Raw genomic sequence first — 22,285 nt, 5'->3', positions numbered from 1 at the left:
GATTTTTGGTTCAACACCAGCACTGCCCATCGAACCAGTGGAAGGAATCCATCTTAGTGTGCTACAGATTTCCTGTAATGTATTTCGTGCTTGCACATACTCTCGCCAGTGAGGTACTCTACAGATCTCACAAATTCGAGTAAGGGGTTTGCTGTGAATGTTTGCTAGGTGTTTTTGCCTACACTTATTTCTCAGTGTGGTTTTGTTTCTGGTTGTCCTTTTGACTCTTTTCAGAAGGACTTGGTTGTAGGGCCAGTTGGTAGGACATCATGAGGAGCAAAACCGCAAAACAGGACGAGACTGAGGCAGACGACAACACAGGGCGGTTCAGTTGTCAGTACCGCCCTGTGTTGTCGCCTGCCTCAGTCCCGTCCTGGTTTGCAGTTTTGCTCCTCACGATGACTCTTCTTGCGGCATCTTCATGAGAAAGGCTGTAAAGGGCTGCAATTTTCTCATTTTCTTTGTTTAACTTCGTAGCATTTATCAAGAAGGGTTTTCTGGCGGGCTAGTTGGTGCTACTCGTTCATGATTAAACTGCGCGAAAAAAACAGGGACAAAAGGCAAGAAAACACGTACACAGAGCGCAGAACTTCCAACTTTTATTCGAAAAACGCTTTCGAGCATTCCTTTTAAATGAAGCCACCCACCACGTGACATGACCCCAATCCAACACAGCAGATAAGTTTAACAGTTTTTTAGAGCCAATCTGGAGAACTAGTCTAAAAAACCCCAAAAGTATGCGTGCCAAAACACCCTTGATACCTAGATAAAAGGAGAGAGGAAGATAAAACCTGGCGGTGAAACCAAAACTTCAAAGAGAACGAAAACGAAGACGGCCTAACCATGTATTACGAGCGAAAAAACTTACTAAGCAAAGGGATGAGACGTGAAATCAACAGTAACAACGATAAAAGATGAAGGTGCAAGCACTAAAAAGTACGCAGAAAAGCATACAAAACGAAACCATATGAAGGATACAAAAGATTAACAACGAGGCTAATACCATGAAACCGAAAGTGAATTGTTGTTGTTTTCATAATTCACTCTCGGTTTCATGGTATTAGCCTCGTTGTTAATCTTTTGTATCATTCATATGGTTTCGTTTTGTATGCTTTTCTGCCTACTTTTTAGTGCTTGCACCTTCATCTTTTACCGTTGTTACTGTTGATTTCACGTCTCATTCCTTTGCTTAGTAAGTTTTTTCGCTCGTAATACGTGGTTAGGCCGTCTTCATTTTCGTTCTCTTTGAAGTTTTGGTTTCACCGTCAGGTTTTATCTTCCTCTCTCCTTTTATGTAGGTATCAAGGGTGTTTTGGCACGCATACTTTTGGGATTTTTTAGACTGGTTCTCCAGATTGGCTCTAAAAAACTGTTAAACTTATCTGCTGTGTTGGATTGGGGTCGTGGGGTAGGTGGCTTCATTTAAAAGGAATGCTCGAAAGCGTTTTTCGAATAAAAGTTGGAAGTTCTGCGCTCTGTGTGTGTACGTGTTTTCTTGCCTTTTGTCCCTGTTTTTTTCGCGCAGTTTAATCATGAACAAGAAGCATTTATCAAAAGGGAATTTTTAAAATTGCTGTTTGGTAAAAAGTTTGTGTGCTGCTTAGAATGTCGCATTCACAAATCAGCATAATGGTTGCACAAAGCGCATCGAATAGGGGTGTGTGAATATTCGCGCTTTTCCAATAGCGAATCGGATATCCTCCTATTTGATTCGCTGAACGAATCACTGATTATTATTTGGCGCGTTTTTTATTCTCTTAACGAGTCAAATAATGCGTGTCCGATATTGTTTGAAACTTCGAATATTTCCTCAAGTTTGTGAATAGTTTTTGAATACTTGGCATGAATTTTGAGTTAAATGCGCTGCAGTTTTCTTGTACAGCAGCCCATGCACAGCATGCTGAGCAGGCTGTTGGTTTGTGACTCACTCGGTTTGTGCAGGAACGTTTTCAACGCTTACACAGGGTTTAGGAAACCCTGCCTTGATGCTCAGGACTGAGATGTGGCAAAAGATGATTTTCCTGTATATATGACGTGACGATCACAGAACAAAGTACTGACTTTGTGTCTTTCACATTGTGACAGCTACAGCTGTAACTCTGTAAAAAAAAAATATATAGCATAGCACCGCAGTGTCGCTACTAGTGCTTCACTGTTTCATACGATTAATTGTTTTGTACAGCTATTCGCACAAGTAGTGAATTCTTACAATTATTATTATTAAAACTTTTTATTAGTAATATGAAATATCATTAAAACTATATGCTGTTCAGTCACACTTCATACTCGATTTGGTCTCAAACAAGTACTATTCGCATGCCCCTAGCATTGGAGCATGCATCCTCCCCTTTACATTGATTTGTTAGACTTTCTATGCAGTGCACAAACTACCTACCAAATAATGTTTCACCCCATGGCATTTGAAGTACTGCTTGGCTTTTGAAGTCTGTTGGCACAAACTTCCTACCAAATAGTGTTTCGTACCGTGGCATTTGAAGTACTGCTTGGCTTTTGAAGTCTGTTGACTATGTTATTTTTGTATATTCTTCCACTGTACACACTTACCAAATTTATGCATGTTCCATTGGTGACTAGGCCCATTCAAGCTTTTAGCCCTGAACCTTCTCTGTAAAATAAAGTGCTTTGAACTGATTGAGAGTGCACTGTCCATCCCTTGGCAGGCACTCTATAGGCGGTGTCGTGATTGCCGATGAGAACGTCACCGATCTGGTAGTGACAGCCACAATCTCTGGAGAGCCTGCTGTCCAGGTTGTGCCCCAGGCGCCCACCAAGCATGGTGGCGGCCGATTCCTGTACCGCTTCAGCCTGATGCTGGCACCAGGAGCAGCGGCAGAGCTGGTGCCTCGGTCGGGGCGACTGCTGTTCAGCCCACCTGCGCTGCCCGTCGTTGGTGGAGACGACTGTGCAGAGGAGGTGGCGTACTTTGAGGGGCGCATTGGCCTTTTTGTGGATGGCCGGGTCAGTCCACCACTCAGAGGAGTGCAAGTTGTGGTTCGTGACCTGGCAGGTCGCCAGCCGCAAGTGACAACCCAGTCGGACGCAGCCGGTCGATTTCTAGTCGGGCCACTTGACTCAGAGTCCAAGTATGATGTCCAGGTGAGCATGGGAGGCCTTTTGGGTCATTGCAAGATGGTGGAGTGCATTGCTTTGCTGGTGTGGGGTAGGGCAGTCAATGTTGGAGAATGTGGGGTCTCTCCTAGCATGGGAATATGGGCATTGATCATGACAGTGGTATGTATGGAATGTGTGGTATGTGTGGTAGGCAAAGGAATGTGTGGTAGGCTGTCAGCTGACAATATGTTGCTACTTGAAGTGTCTGATTGCTTGTAATGTCTGTGACCATTTACATTGCATTTCTGCTTTCATCTAATGTGTGGATACAGTTGAACCTCGATATAACGAAGTTCACGATCCAACAGACTTTTTCCGTTTCAGTTTTTTTGCTTCCATTGAAATGCATGTATGTTTTCGCTTGGTTTAGTTAAGTAGTTTCACTCCAGTTTCGATACAACAAAGTTTTCGCGAGCACACAAATTTGGGCAAATTCCACTGCTTTGTAAGGTTAAAAAAATTTTTACTTGTTGTAGAAGTGTGAAGGTTTCTACTGCTACCAATGAACAAGCATTGGTAACAGTAGCAATCTATGAGCACCACATAACAGCAATGGTCTTTAGCAAACATCAGGCAAAAATAACTGATTTCATGACTGCACCTTGAAATGAGTTACCTTGTGCAAAGCTGGTGTAATAAAGGTTTCCCATTGGATATAACTCACGCCCATCAGTGGTTAGGGTGCTCAACTGCTGATCTGTAGAACGCTGTGGCTGCGTTTTGATGGAGGCGAAACACAAGGCACCCATGCATGATTGTACACAGGTAGTCAAAATTATCCGGAGCCCTCCATTGCGTTACTCCATGTATGTAGTAAGTGGTTTTATTAAAATAATAATAAAAAATAAGGGAAAGATTTCTGCTAGCCCCGGCAACTGCCATCGATACTGAAGCACCTGAGCTGGGGCAGCGGATGTAAAGGATAGCAGGCAGAATGGAGAAATGAAATGAAAAAGGTGAGGGGACAGGAGGAGGGGATAGGGGGAGAGGTAATATACACAAATTATTTACACAATAAGAAATGTGTACAGGTCCAAAGAGCACTTCTGGCAATGAAACGTGCCAAAAAGCACGAATGAAGTGTCCCTCCGATTATGGGCTGCGACTGTATTGGTCAAAAAGCGTCAGTCACAAACGGTCACACTGGTCGAAATGCGACAGTCGCAGACCAGTTGCTCGGTGCTCGATTTTCTAGCATTGCAACTGCGAGCCACAAACTGCTGAACCAATCAGCAAGAGAGCCGAGGTTTCGGCAACGAAGCTGACCGCAGATGCGCCAGTAAACGAACTGAGCTACTCTCTGGCTGCCGTAGTCGTCGCTAAGCCTAACCGTTTCACATCGGCTAAAGCAGACTAAAAACTCGAAAGCACGCGAACAACGTCATTCCCGAGAGTTTTCGCTTCAAACGAGAAGGCGACCGGCAGGTCGCGCTTGCATGTGTGAACAATGGTGTTTGCCGAGCTGCTGCCTGGTCGCATACCCTTAGGCGTGTTCGACGCGAGGAGCTACGTTAACAAATCGGGAAGACGACTTTGGGGAAGCGGGTCTAAAAATTTGCTCGCCGCTCGCCATAATTGGCTTGCATCGCAATAAAACACTGCTTCTAACCTCGTTGCACTTTTGACAGTGCAAATCGACCGATAACTTGCCGAAATTACGAAAAATCTGAACGTCGCCAGCGGCGAGTCAGGCTGTCAACATGGCGGGTCAACGCCATGTTGCCCTGGTGATTTCAGGGTGTCTGCCAACCGGGAAAACCATGAAAATCAAGAATTCTCAGGGTATTTGGATAATCTAGAAAAACTCGAGGAAAACTCAGGGGATTTGTGCTTATATCAAAGAAAATTAGCTGCACTTCTACATAAAAGGAACTAAAGTCACGATAATGCTGTTGTGTAAACAATGAGGACTGGCATTGGACGGATTGTCCAGTGCGGCTTTATGCGTCCTCTCCTCTGCAATCACTGGCCTCCAACGTTGTGCTGTCAAGTGGAGCATCCTAGCAAGGTGGCAAAAAGCTTTGCGGTGCCAGCGGCGCTTCCAATTTCAAAGCGTACTACGTCGAAAGCGGACACATTCCTGTGCTTCCCCGGCGCTGTGGCTGACGGCAGAGCGCACACTTCGTACGGTTTGCAAGTGTGCTGTTCGATGGTCACCGGCCTCCTTGTTTTCCCGTGTTTCCGAGTCGACAGCTCCAACAATATGACGGAAAATGTTGTCAGAACTTGCGATGGTCCCAAATGAACTCTTCCTCCCTATGCATCTCCTTGATGGAAGCGTCTATTTCTGCCACAGGGGGCGCACGCACGTGATGCAGGCGGCACAGATTTGGGAGAAACGGAAATAGTTTCACGCCTTTTCGCGATATGCCGACACTAGCAAAGCGACAAATTCTGTCTGTACTTAGCTGCGCTGTTTTGAACCTACTTAGTTTTAATGACTGCTGTGATGCCACAAGCAAGCTGTGTGCTACGTGTGAAGCATGACGGCCTTCAAGTGCACTTTCATCCAGGACTGGACGAATGCGAAACATTGTGAGTTTTGCAGCCTGGATAAGGCCCGTCGAAAGTGACCCAAACGCAGCGTACTGTCCGCTATGCGGAAAGCAGTTTTCGCTCAGCAACATGGGAAGAAAAGCGGTGACAAATCACGCTGAAAGTAAGAAGCGCCGACTGTCCATTACTGGAGCCGGGACACCCTCTGTCGCCTTATTTTCGGCACCACCGGCCACTGTTGTGACCAATGCCGGGACAGCCTCTGTAGCCTCATTTTTGACACCGCCGACCACCGTTGTGACCAGTGCCGGGCCAGTGCCGTCAGTTTCTGCGCATGCTTCAAGCGCTTCAACTACTGCGATGGACGTCTAACCCGATCGTACAGCAAGGGATATCTTTCAGCGGGACTTAGAGGTCATAAATGCTGAAGTGATGTGGTGCCTTGACGCTGTTATGACGCATACATCACTCCGTGCTGCCGCGGCATCGGCTTCTCTATTCCCTTTGACGTTCTCATCATCAGCTACAGCTAAGTAAATGCACCTTGGCAATGGCAAGGTAGGATATACTACTGTCTATGGCCTCGCACCCTTCTTCAAGGAGAACCTCATGTCAGAAGTAAGCCAAGCCTCCCACCTCGTCGTGATGTTTGAGGAATCGTTAAACAAAGTTGCACAAAAAGAGCAAATGGACATGTTGGTTCGCTTTTGGTCGGATGCAGAGCAGAGCGTGAAAATGCGCTACTTGACGTCATGCTTTCTGGGGTGCACGTGAGCAAAGGAATTGGTGTCCGCTTTTAAAACTTCCACAGATGGACTCTCCATCAAATTTTTCAGGTCTCTATGGATGGGCCAAATGTAAATATAAAATTTCTCTGTGAGATCAAATAAGAACTTTGTGAATCCAGCAACGGTCGTCGTATTCTCGAAGTTGGTAGCTGTGGCCTTCATGTTGTGAACGGTGCTTTCAAAAGCAGACACGCGACAACAGGTTGGCAACTCGTGGAATTTCTTCTTGCTTTGTACAACTTATACAAAAGTGTACCTGCCTGACGCGCTGAATACGTGTTCATAACCGAGAGCAACATTTACCCTATGAAGTTTTGCGCTGTGCGGTGGCTTGAAAATGTTCATGTAATTTCAAGAGCTATTGAGATTCTGCCGTACCTAAATGTGTACGTCGAGTCGTGTCGAAACGAGAACAACCGACCGACCAGCTCCAGTTACTGCGTGGTAGAAACAGCCATTCGCAATACTCTGCTGTCTGCAAAGCTAACCTTTATGCTTGGCATCGCGGGGGAACTGTAGCCGTTCCTGGCTCAGTTCCAGATCGATTAGCCTATGCTTCCATTTCTTGGCGCAGCATTGGTGATTCTGCTACGATCACTAATGAGTAGAATAGTAAAGAAAGAAATAGTAATGGCGGCGGACAGTCCGTTGAAGTTGATCAAGGTGGACACATGGACCTTACTGCAAACGTAGTTGCAATGCCCAAGGTTGACCTTGGGTTTGCTACGAAGAATGCGCTCCGAAAAGCCCCAAAACTTTCAGATTCGGCTATGCTAGGGTTTAGAAGGGACTGCACAACTTTTGGGAAGAACTGCGTCAAAAAGATCGTGGAGAGGTCGCCGTTGAGGTTCAAGCTGGCGAGGGGATCATCGTCTCTGGATCCCGTGTGCGCGCTGATTCCCGATCTTGGGGAACGGCGTCTAAATGATGCACTTGAAGTTCTAATGGAGCACCAATGGATTACAGGAACAGAAGCTGACCGGGCGACGCGGTCCTACAAGCATGTATGCTCCCTAGCCTCGACACAAGCGGCATTGAAAAATTTCAATAGGAGCACGCATCGGCTGGATGCTCTTTGGGCAGGCATCTGTGGTTCGAACAAAGAACTGTTCGCATCTGTGAAGGTGATTCTGTCTCTTTCTTTCGGAAATGCGTCTGTTGAGCGGGGATTTTCTATTAACAAGGAATGCCTTGTTGAAAATCAGAAGGAGCCACCTTTGGTCGCCCAGCGAATCGTGTATGATGCCGTAATGTCGGCAGGGGGAGTTGCCAATGTTCAGCTGACCAAGAGGGTGCTCCAAATGGTCCGTGGGGCGAACGCATGGTGGAAAGAGGAGCTGGAGAGAACGAGAGCAGAAAGGGCCCATGCACTGAGGAAAGAAAGCGTGCCGCCGCTTCTGTGAAGAGCTTGAGCTGAAAAAAACAAACCGTTGGCTGACGCCGAGATGCAAGTTTCCCTCATCCAAACGAAAATAAACTCTCTAAAGCAGTGAAACAACACTGAAGTGTTGTGCATGGACTTGAGGTTGACGTTCCAGTGTTACTTTGAGGTTTGTCGCCTTTCACTTCTACAAATTAAGGTTTCTATAAACTGAAGTTCGTCTGAATAGACTTGCTCAGAGAGAATCGCACTTGTGACGCTAAAGTTCATGTCCCACACCATTGCGGTTACTATCAGTAGATAGAAATTTCTCACATTTGAAAATATTTGTTTCCTCGTGGATCTTCCTTTTAGTTCATATTTGAAAATGTTCAATTTTATTCGAAGTTTGTTCTAGCATTTTTTCAAAGATATGCGATTTGTTATGCATGTTGCTAATCTCTCCCCTTTTTTTTTGAATTAAATAAACACTGCTCCTTACTATTCATATAGGATTAAATCGTTGTTTTTATTTTTTACATGCTTACTGGAGAGTGATACCATCAGGCGGCTTTGTGCCAGCTTGTTTTCACATAAACCAAAGTACTGTGTCACTCAGGGAATTTTACATATGCACTCAGGGAAAACCTGGAAAACCCGGGGAATTTGGAAACGTCAACCTGGTTGACTCCCTGGATTTTCTTGAGCCAGTCTTGCTTGATTCGCGCCATCCGACTAGACAGATTGTCTAAATGCATGGTAGGGTCATTGAATTTTGTTCCTAGACATTTGTCAATGGCGCGGACGCGACGCTGCTTAAACACCGACATTCGAACCGTTGAATTAGCACAGTGTCGTCGACAACGGTGCGCTGTAAAACTCTCGCTTTGCAAACTTCACGGCTGTACACCTCGGGAGAAAAAATTACCCATTATTCATGCAAAGCCCCTACTGCAAAACCGTTCAGTTTTCACGATCGCGGTGCGTACCCACAATGAGTGGCTAATCGTTTTTTGAGTGCAATAAACGACCTCAGACGCGAGCCACAGCATCTGCGGCGCTTTCCAGTGCGATACTCTTGCAGCTTTCCGTGACCCCTTCCCCCCATTAAAAGTGGCGACTGCCTTTGCGATTCGAAATACCCCAAAAGTTGAATGCATGGGCAGCGACCCCATGGCCTCGTGCAATGGTTGGTCAGATTAAAGCAGGGGTTGCACGTGCCTGGTAAGAACTTGAAACAGCCGAATCTCACTGCCTTTCTTGCACCTGAATAAAGTTTTGCTTCACTGAATACATTGCATTTTGGCATCCTCGCAGTTGCAGCGCAATTAAAGCTCGACTGCTTTAGCTTTTCTCGGGTGGTCTCTTGCATTGAAGTACCGCTTATAATGATCTTTTTCGGCGTCCAGCTGACTTGTTACCTTCCAGAAATCACGCGCAACAAGGAAACCACATAGAAAGGAGAACGACAGGACATGTGCTGCTTGCAACACTTTTATTTCCTTCAGAAACAGCTCCTTCAATAGTCAGGTGTGAGGGTGGAAAACAACAGATGACTGCTCATGCGTGCGATCTCGAAGGCTGCAAAAAGGGGCACACAGGTGTATCAGCGGAAATTGAACATATCTAAAAACTTGCATTCTTTCTTATACATCGTGATAGAGGGGGTACCGACACAAGCACTCCCACCGTTTCTGATTTGGTGAGCCTCTATCAGTTCACGTGCGATTGTGTCTTTGCTCTCCTTGAAAATGTTGGCTTCTTTTAGCCTTGACTCACAGCTCTGCTTTTCTTCTTTCCCGCATTCTTTACTGAAGTGGCCAGACATCAGCACTCGCCAATGCCAACAAGGTAAAAAGCGCTTTATTGTCTTGGGGCCTTGTTTTTATGACCCCATATCGCAAGGCAAGAGGAAGGGAATACGGCAAGGGGAAAAGTGATAGCCACCAGATGCTCAGCTGACGTCACAACATTCTCCCCTCCTAAGGGGGGAGAACCGCTGGGGAGGCCTTCGGATCCGAGTGGACCTCCTCAGAAGTGGATAGGCATCTCGGGGTGGTAGACGTGTAGATGCAGGCGACTCTGCTGCAGGTGTGTCCTCTGGTTCTGGACGGGCCGTGGTGCTTTGCAACCGGATGTTGCTGGGATGGTGCACTGGTGAATTGGGCATTCAAGTGTCCCGAAGTTGCACCTTGACTTGGTCCAAGTGACGGCGCACGATCTCCCCTGTAGGGTCATCTGCCGTTACCATCCGGGCACCTTGTGTTTCCCGAATCGCGGCCGGCGTCCAGGGCTCTCCTTGTCCAGAGTTACTTACCCACACTGGATCGCCTGTCTGTAAGAAGCCGGGCACACGAGTATAGCGGGGGGATATGTTCAACTGGTGTAAAAGATTCCACAGCATTGTCCAATCTTGAACGAGGCTGGAACCCCAACAGCCGCATGGCTGGTGTTTCTCCGCAAGCCAACGGGGTCCTTCGGTAACTATGCAGGATCCTAGCTAAACGAGTTTGTAATGATCCGTGAAGGTCTTTCTTCAATTCCTGCTTTATGGTCTGCACAGCCCGTTCTGCCAGTCCCTTTGACTCCGGGTGATACGGTGCGGTGCGCAAGTGCACGACGTTATTCAGCCGCAGGAAGTGCGCGAACTCTTTCCTCGTGAACTGAGGACTGTTATCCGACACGATGGTTTCCAGTGCACCAAAGGGCTGAATGTGGTGCGCAAGGCCTCGATGGTTGAGCAAGCTGTGGCGTCTTTCATGGGCATGACCTCAATCCACTTAGTATGAGCATCTACCAATACCAGCAGATGCACCGTTCAACAGGACCGGGGAAATCTATGTGCAGCCTCGACCAACGCCTACCTTCCTGTATCCATTTCCGCACCTTGGTTAACTCTCTATCCTTTAAAGTCAAGGCCACTAGCTGTTTGGCTGAAATCACCCCATCGTTGAGGCTGTCCATGAGGACGTACTCACAACCGTCGCAATTTTCCAATTCGTCGGGAAGTGTCGATGCGGTTACTGGAATCTGGCTGAGCGCGTCGGCCAGAATGTTGGCCCTGCCGACCTTGTGCTGGATGTTGTAGCTGTAGGCGTTCAAGATCAGGGCCCAGCGCTGGATCCGGCCTGCTGCCATGGCAGGCACTGGCTTGTTGGGATGGAAGAGGCCCACGAGTGGTTTGTGGTCTATTATCAAAGTGAAAACTCTACCGAGCAGATAGGCACGAAATTTGAGCACACTAAATACCAATATGAGGGCTTCCCGCTCTCACTGTTAATAGTTAGACTCCGCTTGGGTGAGTATGCGGGAGCGGAAGCCAACTGGGCGTAACACACCCTGGCCCACATCGTGGGACAGCACCTTGCCGATTCCGACTGGTGATGTGTTGCACTCAAGAATTAGTATCTAACCACTTGGCTTCCTTGAGCCGCGTCTTTACCTCGTCAAAGGCCTCCTGCTGCTGGCGGCCCCATCGCCATTTGGCGTTTGTGAGGAGAAGCTCGTACAAGGATGCCATCAGCGAGGACGTGCTCTTAAGGAACTTATGGTAATAAGTGACCTGTCCCAAGAATGGCCGCAGTTCAGCTATGCTTTGCGGCTCCTTAACTTCAAGGATTGCATCAATGTTTTCTTTTTTCGGCTGCACACCGTGAGCACTTGTTCTGTGACCCAGGAAGTCAACTTCTGGTTGTCAAAATTTGGACTTGTCTGGGTGCAAACGCACCCCTGACTCTTGGAACCGCTCCAGCAGTTTGCAAAGTGTGCTGGAATCATTCTTTTTTTCTGCAACAATGACATCATCAAGATAGACTTGCACCCTTGGAAACCCTTGCAGTATCGCCTCCATGCGGCTCTGAAACAATGCCGGTGCCGATGAAACCCCAAATGGTAGTCGAGGGAAACAAGAGCCCCTTCTGAGTGTTCATGGTTGTCAGTAGCTGGGATTCTTTATCCAAGGGAAGCTGGTTGTACAAGTCAATCGTAGTAAAAACTTCCCCTCCGTTTAACGTAGCAAGTATATCATCAACGCGGGGAAGAGGATACTGCGCTGTAAGACAGGCTTGGTTCAAGGTGACCTTGAAATCCCCTCAAAGCCTTATGCTGCCGTTGCGTTTCACCACTGGGACTATGGCCGCAGCGCATTCGGAGTGTGGCACAGGTTTCAGAATGCCGCTTTCTACTAGCCGGTTAATTTCCTTGGCTACTTGGGAACGTAACGTGTACGGCACTTGACAAGCTTTGCAAAACCTTGGAACGGCGGTTTCTTTTAGGCGAAGGTGGGCAGGAGGATCCCTGATAAGGCCCAGACCGGGTCCAAACACCTCAGGAAATTCTCTTAACAGGTCTTGGACATCAACCTTTTCTGCTGAATCTGTGGGGGAGGGCTCACCTTTGGCTGACACGCTTCAAACCGGCACATCGAGTAGGTTGAACGTTTTAATGAGGTCTCGGCCACACAGGCTGGACCCTTTGCATTCAAGGACGGTCAAGGTGCCTACCACAGAACGCCCTTGTGTGGAAACGTTGAGCTTCAGCTGTCCGTGCAGCGGAAGTTTCCCCAGGAAACAAGTTAAGTTTAATGGAGAGTCTTGGAGCTTAGATCAGGCCGCCCAATGTTTTGTATACGTTGGCCACGTGATGATCGAAACAAGCGATCTGGTGTCCATCTGCATGGTGATATAAAAGAAATGGGCGCAAAACTTGGACAAGGACCGAGAAGAAACACAAATGACGACTGACAAGCGTTTATATCATGCAAAGCCAGCTAGCCCCACAACACGCTCTTCTGATCTGCATGGTGATCGGAACTCCGCCCAACTCCAACGTATGCACCAGCGGCTGGACTGTTCCAAAAGTCCCTCGCCGTCATCCATCGGCCCCCGCATACCGACGTCCTGATGTGACGCTCTTGGCCCGGTAGGCAATTTATCTGTGCGACAGAAGCAGACCCTTGCCAGTTGCCCACGTTGACGGCACTTGTAGCGTACAGCGAAGTGAAAACGGTATGCTTCTGCGCTGTGCCCCTGGCCTTCATGCCTGAAGCATGACTCTTGGCGTCCCTTCCTCGATGCGCCCTTCTCTGTCACCGCATACACGTTTTCGTCCGACTTGGCCGTGCCTATCCCTCTTTCATTCTCATCTGCCAGCTCAGCTGCTAGCGCTATTTCTTCGGCCTCGCTTCTGGTCACACCTGTTTTCGCTAAAAGTTGCCGATGTACACTGGAACTTTGCAACCCGCATACAGTCCTATCTCGTAGCACCCTGTCCAGACTCTCCGAAATTGCACTTGTTTGCAATCTGACGAATGGCCAGAAGAAATTCTTTGACCGGCTCGCCTGGCAGTTGGCTGCCCGTGAAAAACTTGTACGACTGGGCTATCTCCAGAATAACGGCCTGAGGGGCGAGTTGGTGCATGATGAAATGAACGGCTGCGCAAATCAGGACGCAGACAAGAAAGAGACACCACATGCTTACAGACACCATGTGCGCATGTGGTGTCTCTTTCTTGTCTGTGTCCTGATTTGCGCAGCCGTTCATTTCATCTGGGCTATCTCGTTAGTCTCTGGCGAAAAGTATTGTTGCAGAAGGGCAGTGACCTGACTGTAAGAAAGTTTGTTCACCTTGGCTAGCACGCAGCTTCCGGCAATCACGCCCACCGTGTTGGTGCTCAGCGCTGCAACGAGTAAAGCCCGTTTCTTCTTCTCATCCGTAGTGCCATGGTCCTCAAAGAATGCCTCCAGACGAACTTTGTACGCTGGCCATTTATCGGTGGCTTCGTTGAATGGCGGTGGGCCTGCATAGTTGGCCATTCCGTTCTCCGGGTGGTGTTCGTCCAATCATCCCATCCTTGTCGCCACTGAAGTGACCAGACGTCAGCACTCGCCAATGATAACAAGGGAAAAACCGCTTTGTCTTGGGGCGTTGTTTTTATACCCCCAGATCGCAAGGTAAGAGGAAGGGAATCTGGCGAGGGGAAAAGTGATAGCCAGCAGATGCTCAGTGATTGGTGGTGCACGGTGTGTGCGTGCTGACATCACAACACTTACAGTGAAGCGGCAGGTTTGAACCTGTTCCATTCTTCAGTGACAGTTTGTGACGGCCTGTTTGTGCAGCGTAAAGTTTTCCACGCGTCAGTGGGATGCTATACACAACACCGACCGCACACTCCACAAAAGGGTGCGCTTGGTCAGGGCATGTAATGTGAAGGCAAGATTACCGATGGTTGTTAAGAGTAAATGACTGGATATGAAGAGAAGGCAAGTCTACAGGGGGCCGACAGAAAGTTAGGTGGCCGGATGAGATAATGAAGTTTGCGGGGATAACGTGGCTGCAGCTGGCACAGGACAGTGTTAATTGGAGAGGCATGGGAGAGGCCTTTGTTCTGGAATGGATGTAGCCAGGCTGGTGGTGGTGATGATGTTGCGAGTTATATCCTGATTGATGAGGAATCCCACACCTAGTTCTCATCTGTCTACAAATTCATGATAGCATAGTACATGTCCACCACTTAGCACTGTATATGCCTCATCTGTCCTGCTAACCTCACTAAGCCCTATGATATCTCATTTAATGCCCGCTAGTTCCTTGATATGCACTGCTTTGCTAGCCTCACTGGACAAGGTTCTAGCGGTACAAAGATTGCCGGGTTCACTTTCCAATGGTGGCCTGTCTGGAGTCTAGCACCTTCCGATGTGTCACAGGTGTGACCGGTGTTTTGGTCAGTTGCTCTGCACCTGGTGTAGACTGAGGGCCAGGGGTTAAAGTATGTAATCATATAGGAGTGCACTCCAGGCCTGGTTAGCAATTCTATTATTATGTAGATTTTTTTCTTCTTTTTATCTGGTGGAGAAGAATGGGTGAGGTGCATTTCCAGAATCAGCGCAGAGGACTATGGGAAAGTTGCCTGTTGCCTCTACTTCTGATTCCATCTTTCTCCCCCTGCGCGCTTGCTTCATGACAGTCATATTAATATTGCCACGAATCTTTGCAGTCTTTGTTCATTCTTCGAATCTGTCGCCACGCTGCTTTATCATTTTGTTTGCTGTGCAAGATGCGCCCAGATTTATCTCGATTGATCGCACGCAGGTAGAGCTGATTCTAAGTTGTTCCAGAATGTTCTAGTAACTTTGCACGCTTTATCTAGAAAGTTTGCTATTAGCTTTAAATTGAGCACGCCCGACAGCGGCGGGCATTCTGTTGGGCGACCGCTGAGCACGCTTGTTGCTTCTCCGCCGCCGAGTGATTCAGTCCATTGTGGGCGCAAGTCAGCCCAATATACAGTTTTCTTTTAAAAGAACTTTTGTCCGTCTTCATTGCTCCTTCGACTGCCGTCACCGCAACGTGACAATGTTGCTTGCTGTACTTATATATTTGCATTGAAACATCGCAAGACCAATGTGACGTCAACTCTGCTCTGCTCGGTAGTGTGTTTTCGCATGAAATGCAACCAACGTAGTGTACGAAGCTTTTTATGCATGTGTCATGTGATGTGTTGAGATGTGCTGCGTGCGCTGTAAGTAGTATGTATGCATCGTTTGCTAGCCCACTGGCGCCCTTTACACACTGTGAGGAAAATGCGTCGATAGTGATAGTCTGCTAAACTGCGCATGCTACAGCCCTTTGTAGTGTGGGAAAAAAAGCAAATATCAAATTACTGACACGCTAAACTATATCCGTTTCATACATCAGGTCCAACGCTGTCGAAGCTAGTGCTCTTGTTTGCACTGTCTGTATCCGCGACCAAAAAGTGCATTTCTTGTGGTCAGTGAAACGTAGTAATGCTTTGCCTGCAGGCTTACTGCGTAACACATTTTCCATGAGCTTGATTGAATGCACTCTTATCACGGACGATATGCTGTCGATTTGTCGTGTCTTAGACCACAGTGTAGCATGCCTCCCTTTATTTTCCCATGCGGACTACTTCCATACCTTTCGCAGCATTGCACCTGAAGTGTGAAACAGAGCATTGTTCATACGCGCGTGAAACCAGCTGCCGTGCATACGGAGAACAGCCAGCCCATGCTGGCATATTATAACCATGACCAAACACTCTTCCCTTTCGTTATTGTCAATTTTGGTGCTCGGGATACATCCATACGCAGCATGCGCTGATCTTACGATGATGATGTGCAATGAGCGATGTTGCAGCACAAATAAATGAGTGAATAAATGATGCATGCATGCACAGCTATTTCTATGCAAAAGGCAGTGTGTGGGGGAAATTTGGAACCGGAAGTAGCTGGCAGGCGATTTTCCCATGATTCTTTGCATTCACTTCTGAAACGCACCTCACTCATTGTGCAGCGCCACCTTCTCACTTTGGTTTAGTAGGTGATCATAAAGATTAATCTGGAGTTACTAGCTGGATTTCTAAGCATTGGCTTTGAAAAGAAATGTCACTTTGGAAGTTGTATACCGGCTCAAAACAGCAGACAGAATGTCTGGATGTTCTTTTGCTCCCTAATGTTTGCAACTGCCTACATATAAAAGCTGTGCACTATATCTCAGTGCCAGCACAAAGCGTCATTGAGCGGATTTTGTTCTCAGGGAGCACATTGGCAGTTATTGGTCCAATGACATCCTAGTCGAAATCAAGAGAAAGAAATGGGCTTGGGCAGGGCATGTAATGCGAAGGCAAGATAACCGCTGGTCTTTAAGGGTAACGGAGTGGGTTCCAAGAGAAAGTAAGCGTAGCAGGGGGCGGCAGAAGGTTAGATGGGCGGATGAGATTAAGAAGTTTGCAGGCAAAGGGTGGATGCAGCTGGCAAAGGATAGGGTTAATTGGAGAGACATGGGAGAGGCCTTTGCCCTGCAGTGGGTGTAGTAGGGCTGATGATGATGATGATGATGATGGTCCAATTTTTATGCGGTGGAGTATATTTGTAATCAGGGAGTCATTACTCATTAGAGTCCACACAAGTGCAGCCTGGTAGTTTTGCTAGCTTCTGTTTAGGTGGTGAGGAAACCTAATTTAATGTTACCTTATCTAATGTTACATTTCGGTCTACTGTTTCTCTACAACAGAAATTGACATTTTTTGCAAAAAAGCAATGTTTAAAATGCTAGCTGCTAGTATTTACAAACTAACTAACTTTGTAGAACAACAAAATGTACTGCAGATTAGGCTATACGACCCAACAACGTTTAGTTATCTTCACCTGTCTAAAGCACTGTCTTTCTTTAGTTGAGATATTCCTGGTTCATGCACTCAAAACTATGGGCAATAAAAAATTGACCGACAATTATGCGTCTTGCTAATGCGATTTTGAACACAGCTGCTACAGTATTGGAATCGTAGGCAACCGCTAATGGAACACACAGTGTTGAACGGAAGCGGCTTTGGGTTTCGGCTTGGGCAGCACGCATGGTGATGCGCTGCCACTGAGCCTTGCCTAAGAGCTGTGCTCTAAAAGATCCATTGTAGCTACACTCTTGTTCAGATTAATACTCTCCTGGCTACTTGGCTGAAAATTTTGACAAATTCTGGTCGTGTTGTACGTTTGATGGCCAATTTCACAAAGGCAAACAAACAAAGAAACAGGTCAAACGCAGTGGCAGTCCCCTGGAGTGTGCAGATGCCAAGGAGGGAAGAGCAACACACAGTGGTCGAAGCATGGGGAGCAAGAATGGCAGCTGCCGCAGTGCAGTAGTGGTGCAAGCATCTGAGAGATCTCAGCGACTTTCGTCATTGCAAGTGATGGACTGCGTTTGTTGCCAAGTTTAAACTAAATGCCGCAAGCAATTGAAAAGGACTTGTCCAGACCTCATGCCAAGCATTGCTAAATGATATTTTCATGAGTGACATGTTCCTTGTACCTTATTTTTTCTGCAGGCCAGCAAGGAGGGTTACGTGCTGCAGCCGCTGGACAAACTGGGCCACTTTGAGGCCTTCAAGTATGCCGAGGTGAGGGTGTCAGTGTCGGCAGCCGGCCAGCCCTTGGCGGGTGTCCTGGTGTCCCTGAGTGGGGCCGCCGACTACCGCAACCACAGCCGCACCCAGCGGGACGGCCGCATCCGATTTCCTGACCTGAGCCCCGGCAACTACTTCCTGCGGCCCATGATGAAGGAGTACCGCTTCACGCCCCCATCCAGGATGCTCACCATCGGGGAAGGAGCCACTGTTGAGCTGGCAGTCACGTGAGTGCTGCTTCAGATGCCAGCACAGCATTTCCTCCTACTCCGCTTTGCCTTGCACTGAAAATTGATTCTCCGGTTCCTTCTGACTGTCTTGATGTTTGTCAATTCGAACTCATGATATCAAGGGCTGGTTGCCTCTGTTTTGAGGTGTGCAGCTTATAAAGGCTCCATTTCAGTGGCAGCGGTCTCTTTGTGATGAAACTCCATTGACACAGGCGAGCTTCAATTAGTCTTCAATGTCCTACTGGATTCCAGAGCTGTCTCAGGAGAAAGGAAGGCCACATTACCATCACAACTATGGCCCATGGCTCTTAGCGGTTCTTGAGATGACGTGCTATGCATGTTGGATGCTTTTTTCCCAGATGGTGAAGGCGATTCCACTTTTTTCAAGTATTTTTGCTTGCATTTCTAGATCGTTGTTTTCTGGCGTGCAGGCCTATAGCCATCTCAGGAAGCAATGAAGAAAAAATGATACAAATGGTGGAACTGCGGCACTTAACTGCACTAAATGGCTAATTCTGCTACTTGCTTGTACATATTCCAGTTTTTGCTTACTTTTGCAGCTTGCTTGGGAAGATGGTCACTGAAAAACTGTGGCTCATGTGACCTGGCCAGTATTTTGCTGTGTAAGACTTGTTGGGGGGCTAGTTGGTGCATGTTTCCAGAAAATGGTTGTACCGCTGTAAAGGACAACACATAGCAAGCGAGATGGGATAAGCGAGACGGGATGCGCCTGTCCCATCTCGCTTTCAAAATGTTGTCCTTTTTTGGTGCTACAACCCTTTTCTGGAATTTTGCTGTTTTTTTTTTATGCGCACACTGGTTTCATCCTGATTGGGTCCTTTTTAGTCTCAGTGTTTATGCCGATGCCTAAAGGGGCCCTGAAAGGGGCACTAATAAAGTTGCGGTATGCCTGGGATGTTAAAGCACACTGCTTCACGAATATTGTCCAGCAAGAATTTTTTTTAATGCGCTTTCTAGAAGCCGAGTTATCTGTAGTCAAAATTTGAATTTCAGCATCCTCGCGCCTTTCTTTCTCCTCTTGTCACTTTTTGCACATTGAAAGGTCAGCAGTGCTCCGCCGGCCCCACCTCTGGGAGCAGAGCCTCCTCACTCGCCGAAGCTAGGGGGATGATTGGCCACGGCCATGGTAGCTGCCCGACATATGAACGAATCTAGCCAGCAACCACCTCTCAACTTGTATACACAGGTGCGAGCGACGGAGGAGGGTGCGAGCATGAAAAAGTCGTCGGGAAGGGCTCGCCAACTTTCGTGCTTGATTGTGGGTCCTCTGCTACGTGTAGAAGTGTATTATATGGCACAGGTTTTCATGACAACATTGTGCAGTGATTGAGGGAGTTGATGTGCTCTCCTCGGAAGGTGTTTCAGAGCCCTTTTAAAGGTCAATGCATGTGACCTAATATACCGGGCAAACTTTTTGTGCTAGTTGAAGAATAACGATGGGATTGAGTGAATTTGGTGGGTACTTTCAGATCATGAATGGCGGTATACCAGTATCCCTCAAGAGAAGAGTATGTGACAGCTGTAATTTGTCAGTACTCACCTATGGGGCACAAATGTGGAGAACAATGAAAAGCATTGAACTTAAATTAAGAACAACATAGCGAGCTATGGAAATGAAAATGATAGGTGTAACAGTAAGAGACCAGAACCAGGCAGAGTGGGTGAGAGAACAAATGTGGGTTAATGACTTTCTAGTCGAAATCAAGAGGAAGAAATGGGCTTGGGCACGGCATGCAATGCGAAGACAAGATAACCCCTGCTCCTTAAGGGTAACGGATTGGATTCCAAGAGAAAGTAAGCGTAGCAGGAGGCACCAGTCACACTAGTTGAAATGAAAAAGAAGAAATGTGCTTGGTAAGGCATGTAATGAATAGGTAACGTGATCGTCGTTGAGGGCAACAGACAGAGTTCCAAGAGAATGCAAGAATAGCGACCTTCACTCTGTTCTTGAAGATTTGCAGTCTAGATTCTCTCATGCCAACTTCATACTCTGTGGCGACTTCAATTTTCCAGACATCGATTGGGATAACTTGACTGCGTCATCTCGTCCATCAAAATATTTCTTGGATCTGGTCCTTACGTTTAACCTTACCCAAACAGTGTGTGCACCAACTCGAGGCTCAAACATACTAGACCTCGTCCTTGTATCCAATCCAGAATTAGTTCAATCGCTTTCGTGTACTAGTGGTCTAAGTGATCACTGTATCATAACTTTCAACCTGTCCATTGAAATTCCTATACGCCAACCGTCTGTTAAATACATCCATGATTATTCTAAGGCCGATTTCCCAAGCATCAACTCCCACCTTGAAGAATTTCTTCAGACGTTCCAAATTTCCATATATAGCAGATCCGTGAATAACAACTGGTGTCTATTTAAAGAAAAAATGTTATTGCTTATAGAAGCTTACGTCCCGCTCATCTGCATTCGTGGGGATGCCAATAAACCATGGTACTCAAATGCGCTGAGGAAGTTGTAGCGAAAGAAAAAACGCCTATTCCGTAACGCAAAGAAATCAGGATGCGCTAGGAAGTGGGACAAATACCTTGCAAGTCTGCACGAATACACGCAGTTATTACGATCTTCAAAACGAAAATTCTACTGTCACGATCTCATTGAGATAACGCGGGTAAACCCCAAGAAGTTTTGGAACTTGCTCACGCCCAATAAAAACAGTTCGCACAATATTTCCCTGAAGGCACGAGACGGCTCCGATGTTCCAATTTCCGAGCGCTCCGACGTCATGAATTCCTATTTCACATCCGTATTTACCCAGGAGCCAACAGCAAGCATTGTTTCCGTGCCAAGTCTAAACTATGCACCTATGCCACCTGTTACCATCACAGCAGAGGGAATTTTAAAACTCATAGATAATCTAAAGATATCCACTTCCCCTGGACCTGACAACCTCCCTGCTAAGATTTTTAAAGCAACTAAATATTTCACGAGCCAAATCTTACAACTCATTTTTGCCCAGTCTCTTAACACTAGTCAGATTCCAGACGACTGGAAATTAAGCAAAGTTGTCCCAGTTTTCAAAGCTGCAGATCGCTCCGACCCCTCAAATTATCGACCAATTTCACTGACATGTATCTCTTGTAAACTTTTCGAACATATAATATACTCGCACATCGCATCTCACCTTGACCACAACCGTTTCTTCTTTCCCAATCAGCATGGTTTCAGGGCAGGTTTTTCGTGCGAAACTCAGCTGTTCGAACTTACAACTGATCTTCACCTAAATCTAGACTCCGCCTTCCAAACCGATATAATTTATTTAGATTTCGCCAAGGCATTCGATCGCGTCCCTCACCAGCGTCTCTTTTCCAAACTCTCAGCTCTGTCACTTGACCCGCTTGTCTTATCCTGGATCCACTGTTTCTTAACCAACCGCTTGCAATTCACCGCCATCGCCAGTCATGCATCTCAAACTACTAGAGTAATCTCCGGGGTTCCCCAAGGATCGGTTCTTGCTCCATTACTCTTTTTAATCTTCATCAACGATTTGCCATCTGGTATTTTATCATCTGTCCGTCTCTTTGCGGATGACTGCGTCATTTATCGCCGCATCAACAATAGCAGTGATCAGGAATTATTACAGGATGACCTAAGCCGAATTCAGAAGTGGTGTTCCGACTGGCTAATGCAGCTCAACGTTTCTAAATGTAAGTTCATGCACATCTCACGTAAACGTTCGATTCTTCATTTTTCGTACTCCCTGAACTCCATAGCGCTGTCTCAAACTAACTCATACCGGTACCTCGGCATCGAGATAACAACCAACCTAACCTGGGCTAATCACATCACGAAACTATGTGCTAGTGCCTCCAGATCACTCGGATTCATCAGGCGATCACTTTCCATGTCCACAGCAGCCACCAGACAACTAGCATATGAAACGTACATTCGAACTAAACTAGAATACGCCTCAACAATATGGAATCCTCACCAAGCCTACTTGATAGATTCACTCGAAGCCATCCAGAATCGGGCAGCACGCTTCATCACCTCACAGTATAAATCTCAGCTCAGCATCACAACGTTGAAATCATCCCTCGGCATCAAGTCATTAGCCTTTCGCAGGAAAGCTTCAATTCTTTGTTTTTTTCACAAACTGTACTTTAACTTTCCAGCACTTCGAGAAAACCTTCTACGAGCTCCGGTACGATCATCTCGTCGTTTATTTAACTCCTTAAGCATACAGCGTTTGCACGGCTCCACCAATTATTTCAATAAGTCTTTCCTTCCCAGTGCTATAGAAAGCTGGAATAACCTCCCCGAACACATTATCATTGAGACTAATCCTTCCAGATTCAGACAGCTCCTAATCGACCATCTCAACGA

At 47.0% G+C, this 22,285-nt stretch overlaps 1 protein-coding gene and 1 pseudogene across 1 annotated transcript in view; one reads left to right on the top strand and one right to left on the bottom strand.

Moving 5' to 3' along the window:
• LOC144124422 (BOS complex subunit NOMO1) overlaps nucleotides 1–22,285 on the top strand; it is a 103,925-nt gene that overhangs the window by 57,677 nt on the left and 23,963 nt on the right. The window contains exons 6-7 of the mRNA XM_077657056.1: nucleotides 2,682–3,117; nucleotides 17,612–17,916. Of these exons, the coding sequence (XP_077513182.1) occupies nucleotides 2,682–3,117; nucleotides 17,612–17,916 (741 nt within the window). The remainder of the gene's footprint in view (nucleotides 1–2,681; nucleotides 3,118–17,611; nucleotides 17,917–22,285) is intronic.
• Nucleotides 9,731–13,589, bottom strand: LOC144126304 (uncharacterized; annotated as a pseudogene).

The sequence above is a fragment of the Amblyomma americanum genome, chromosome 3, assembly GCF_052857255.1.
Source record: "Amblyomma americanum isolate KBUSLIRL-KWMA chromosome 3, ASM5285725v1, whole genome shotgun sequence".
NCBI lineage: Eukaryota > Metazoa > Arthropoda > Arachnida > Ixodida > Ixodidae > Amblyomma > Amblyomma americanum.
This window is presented reverse-complemented; position numbering and strand designations above follow the sequence as displayed.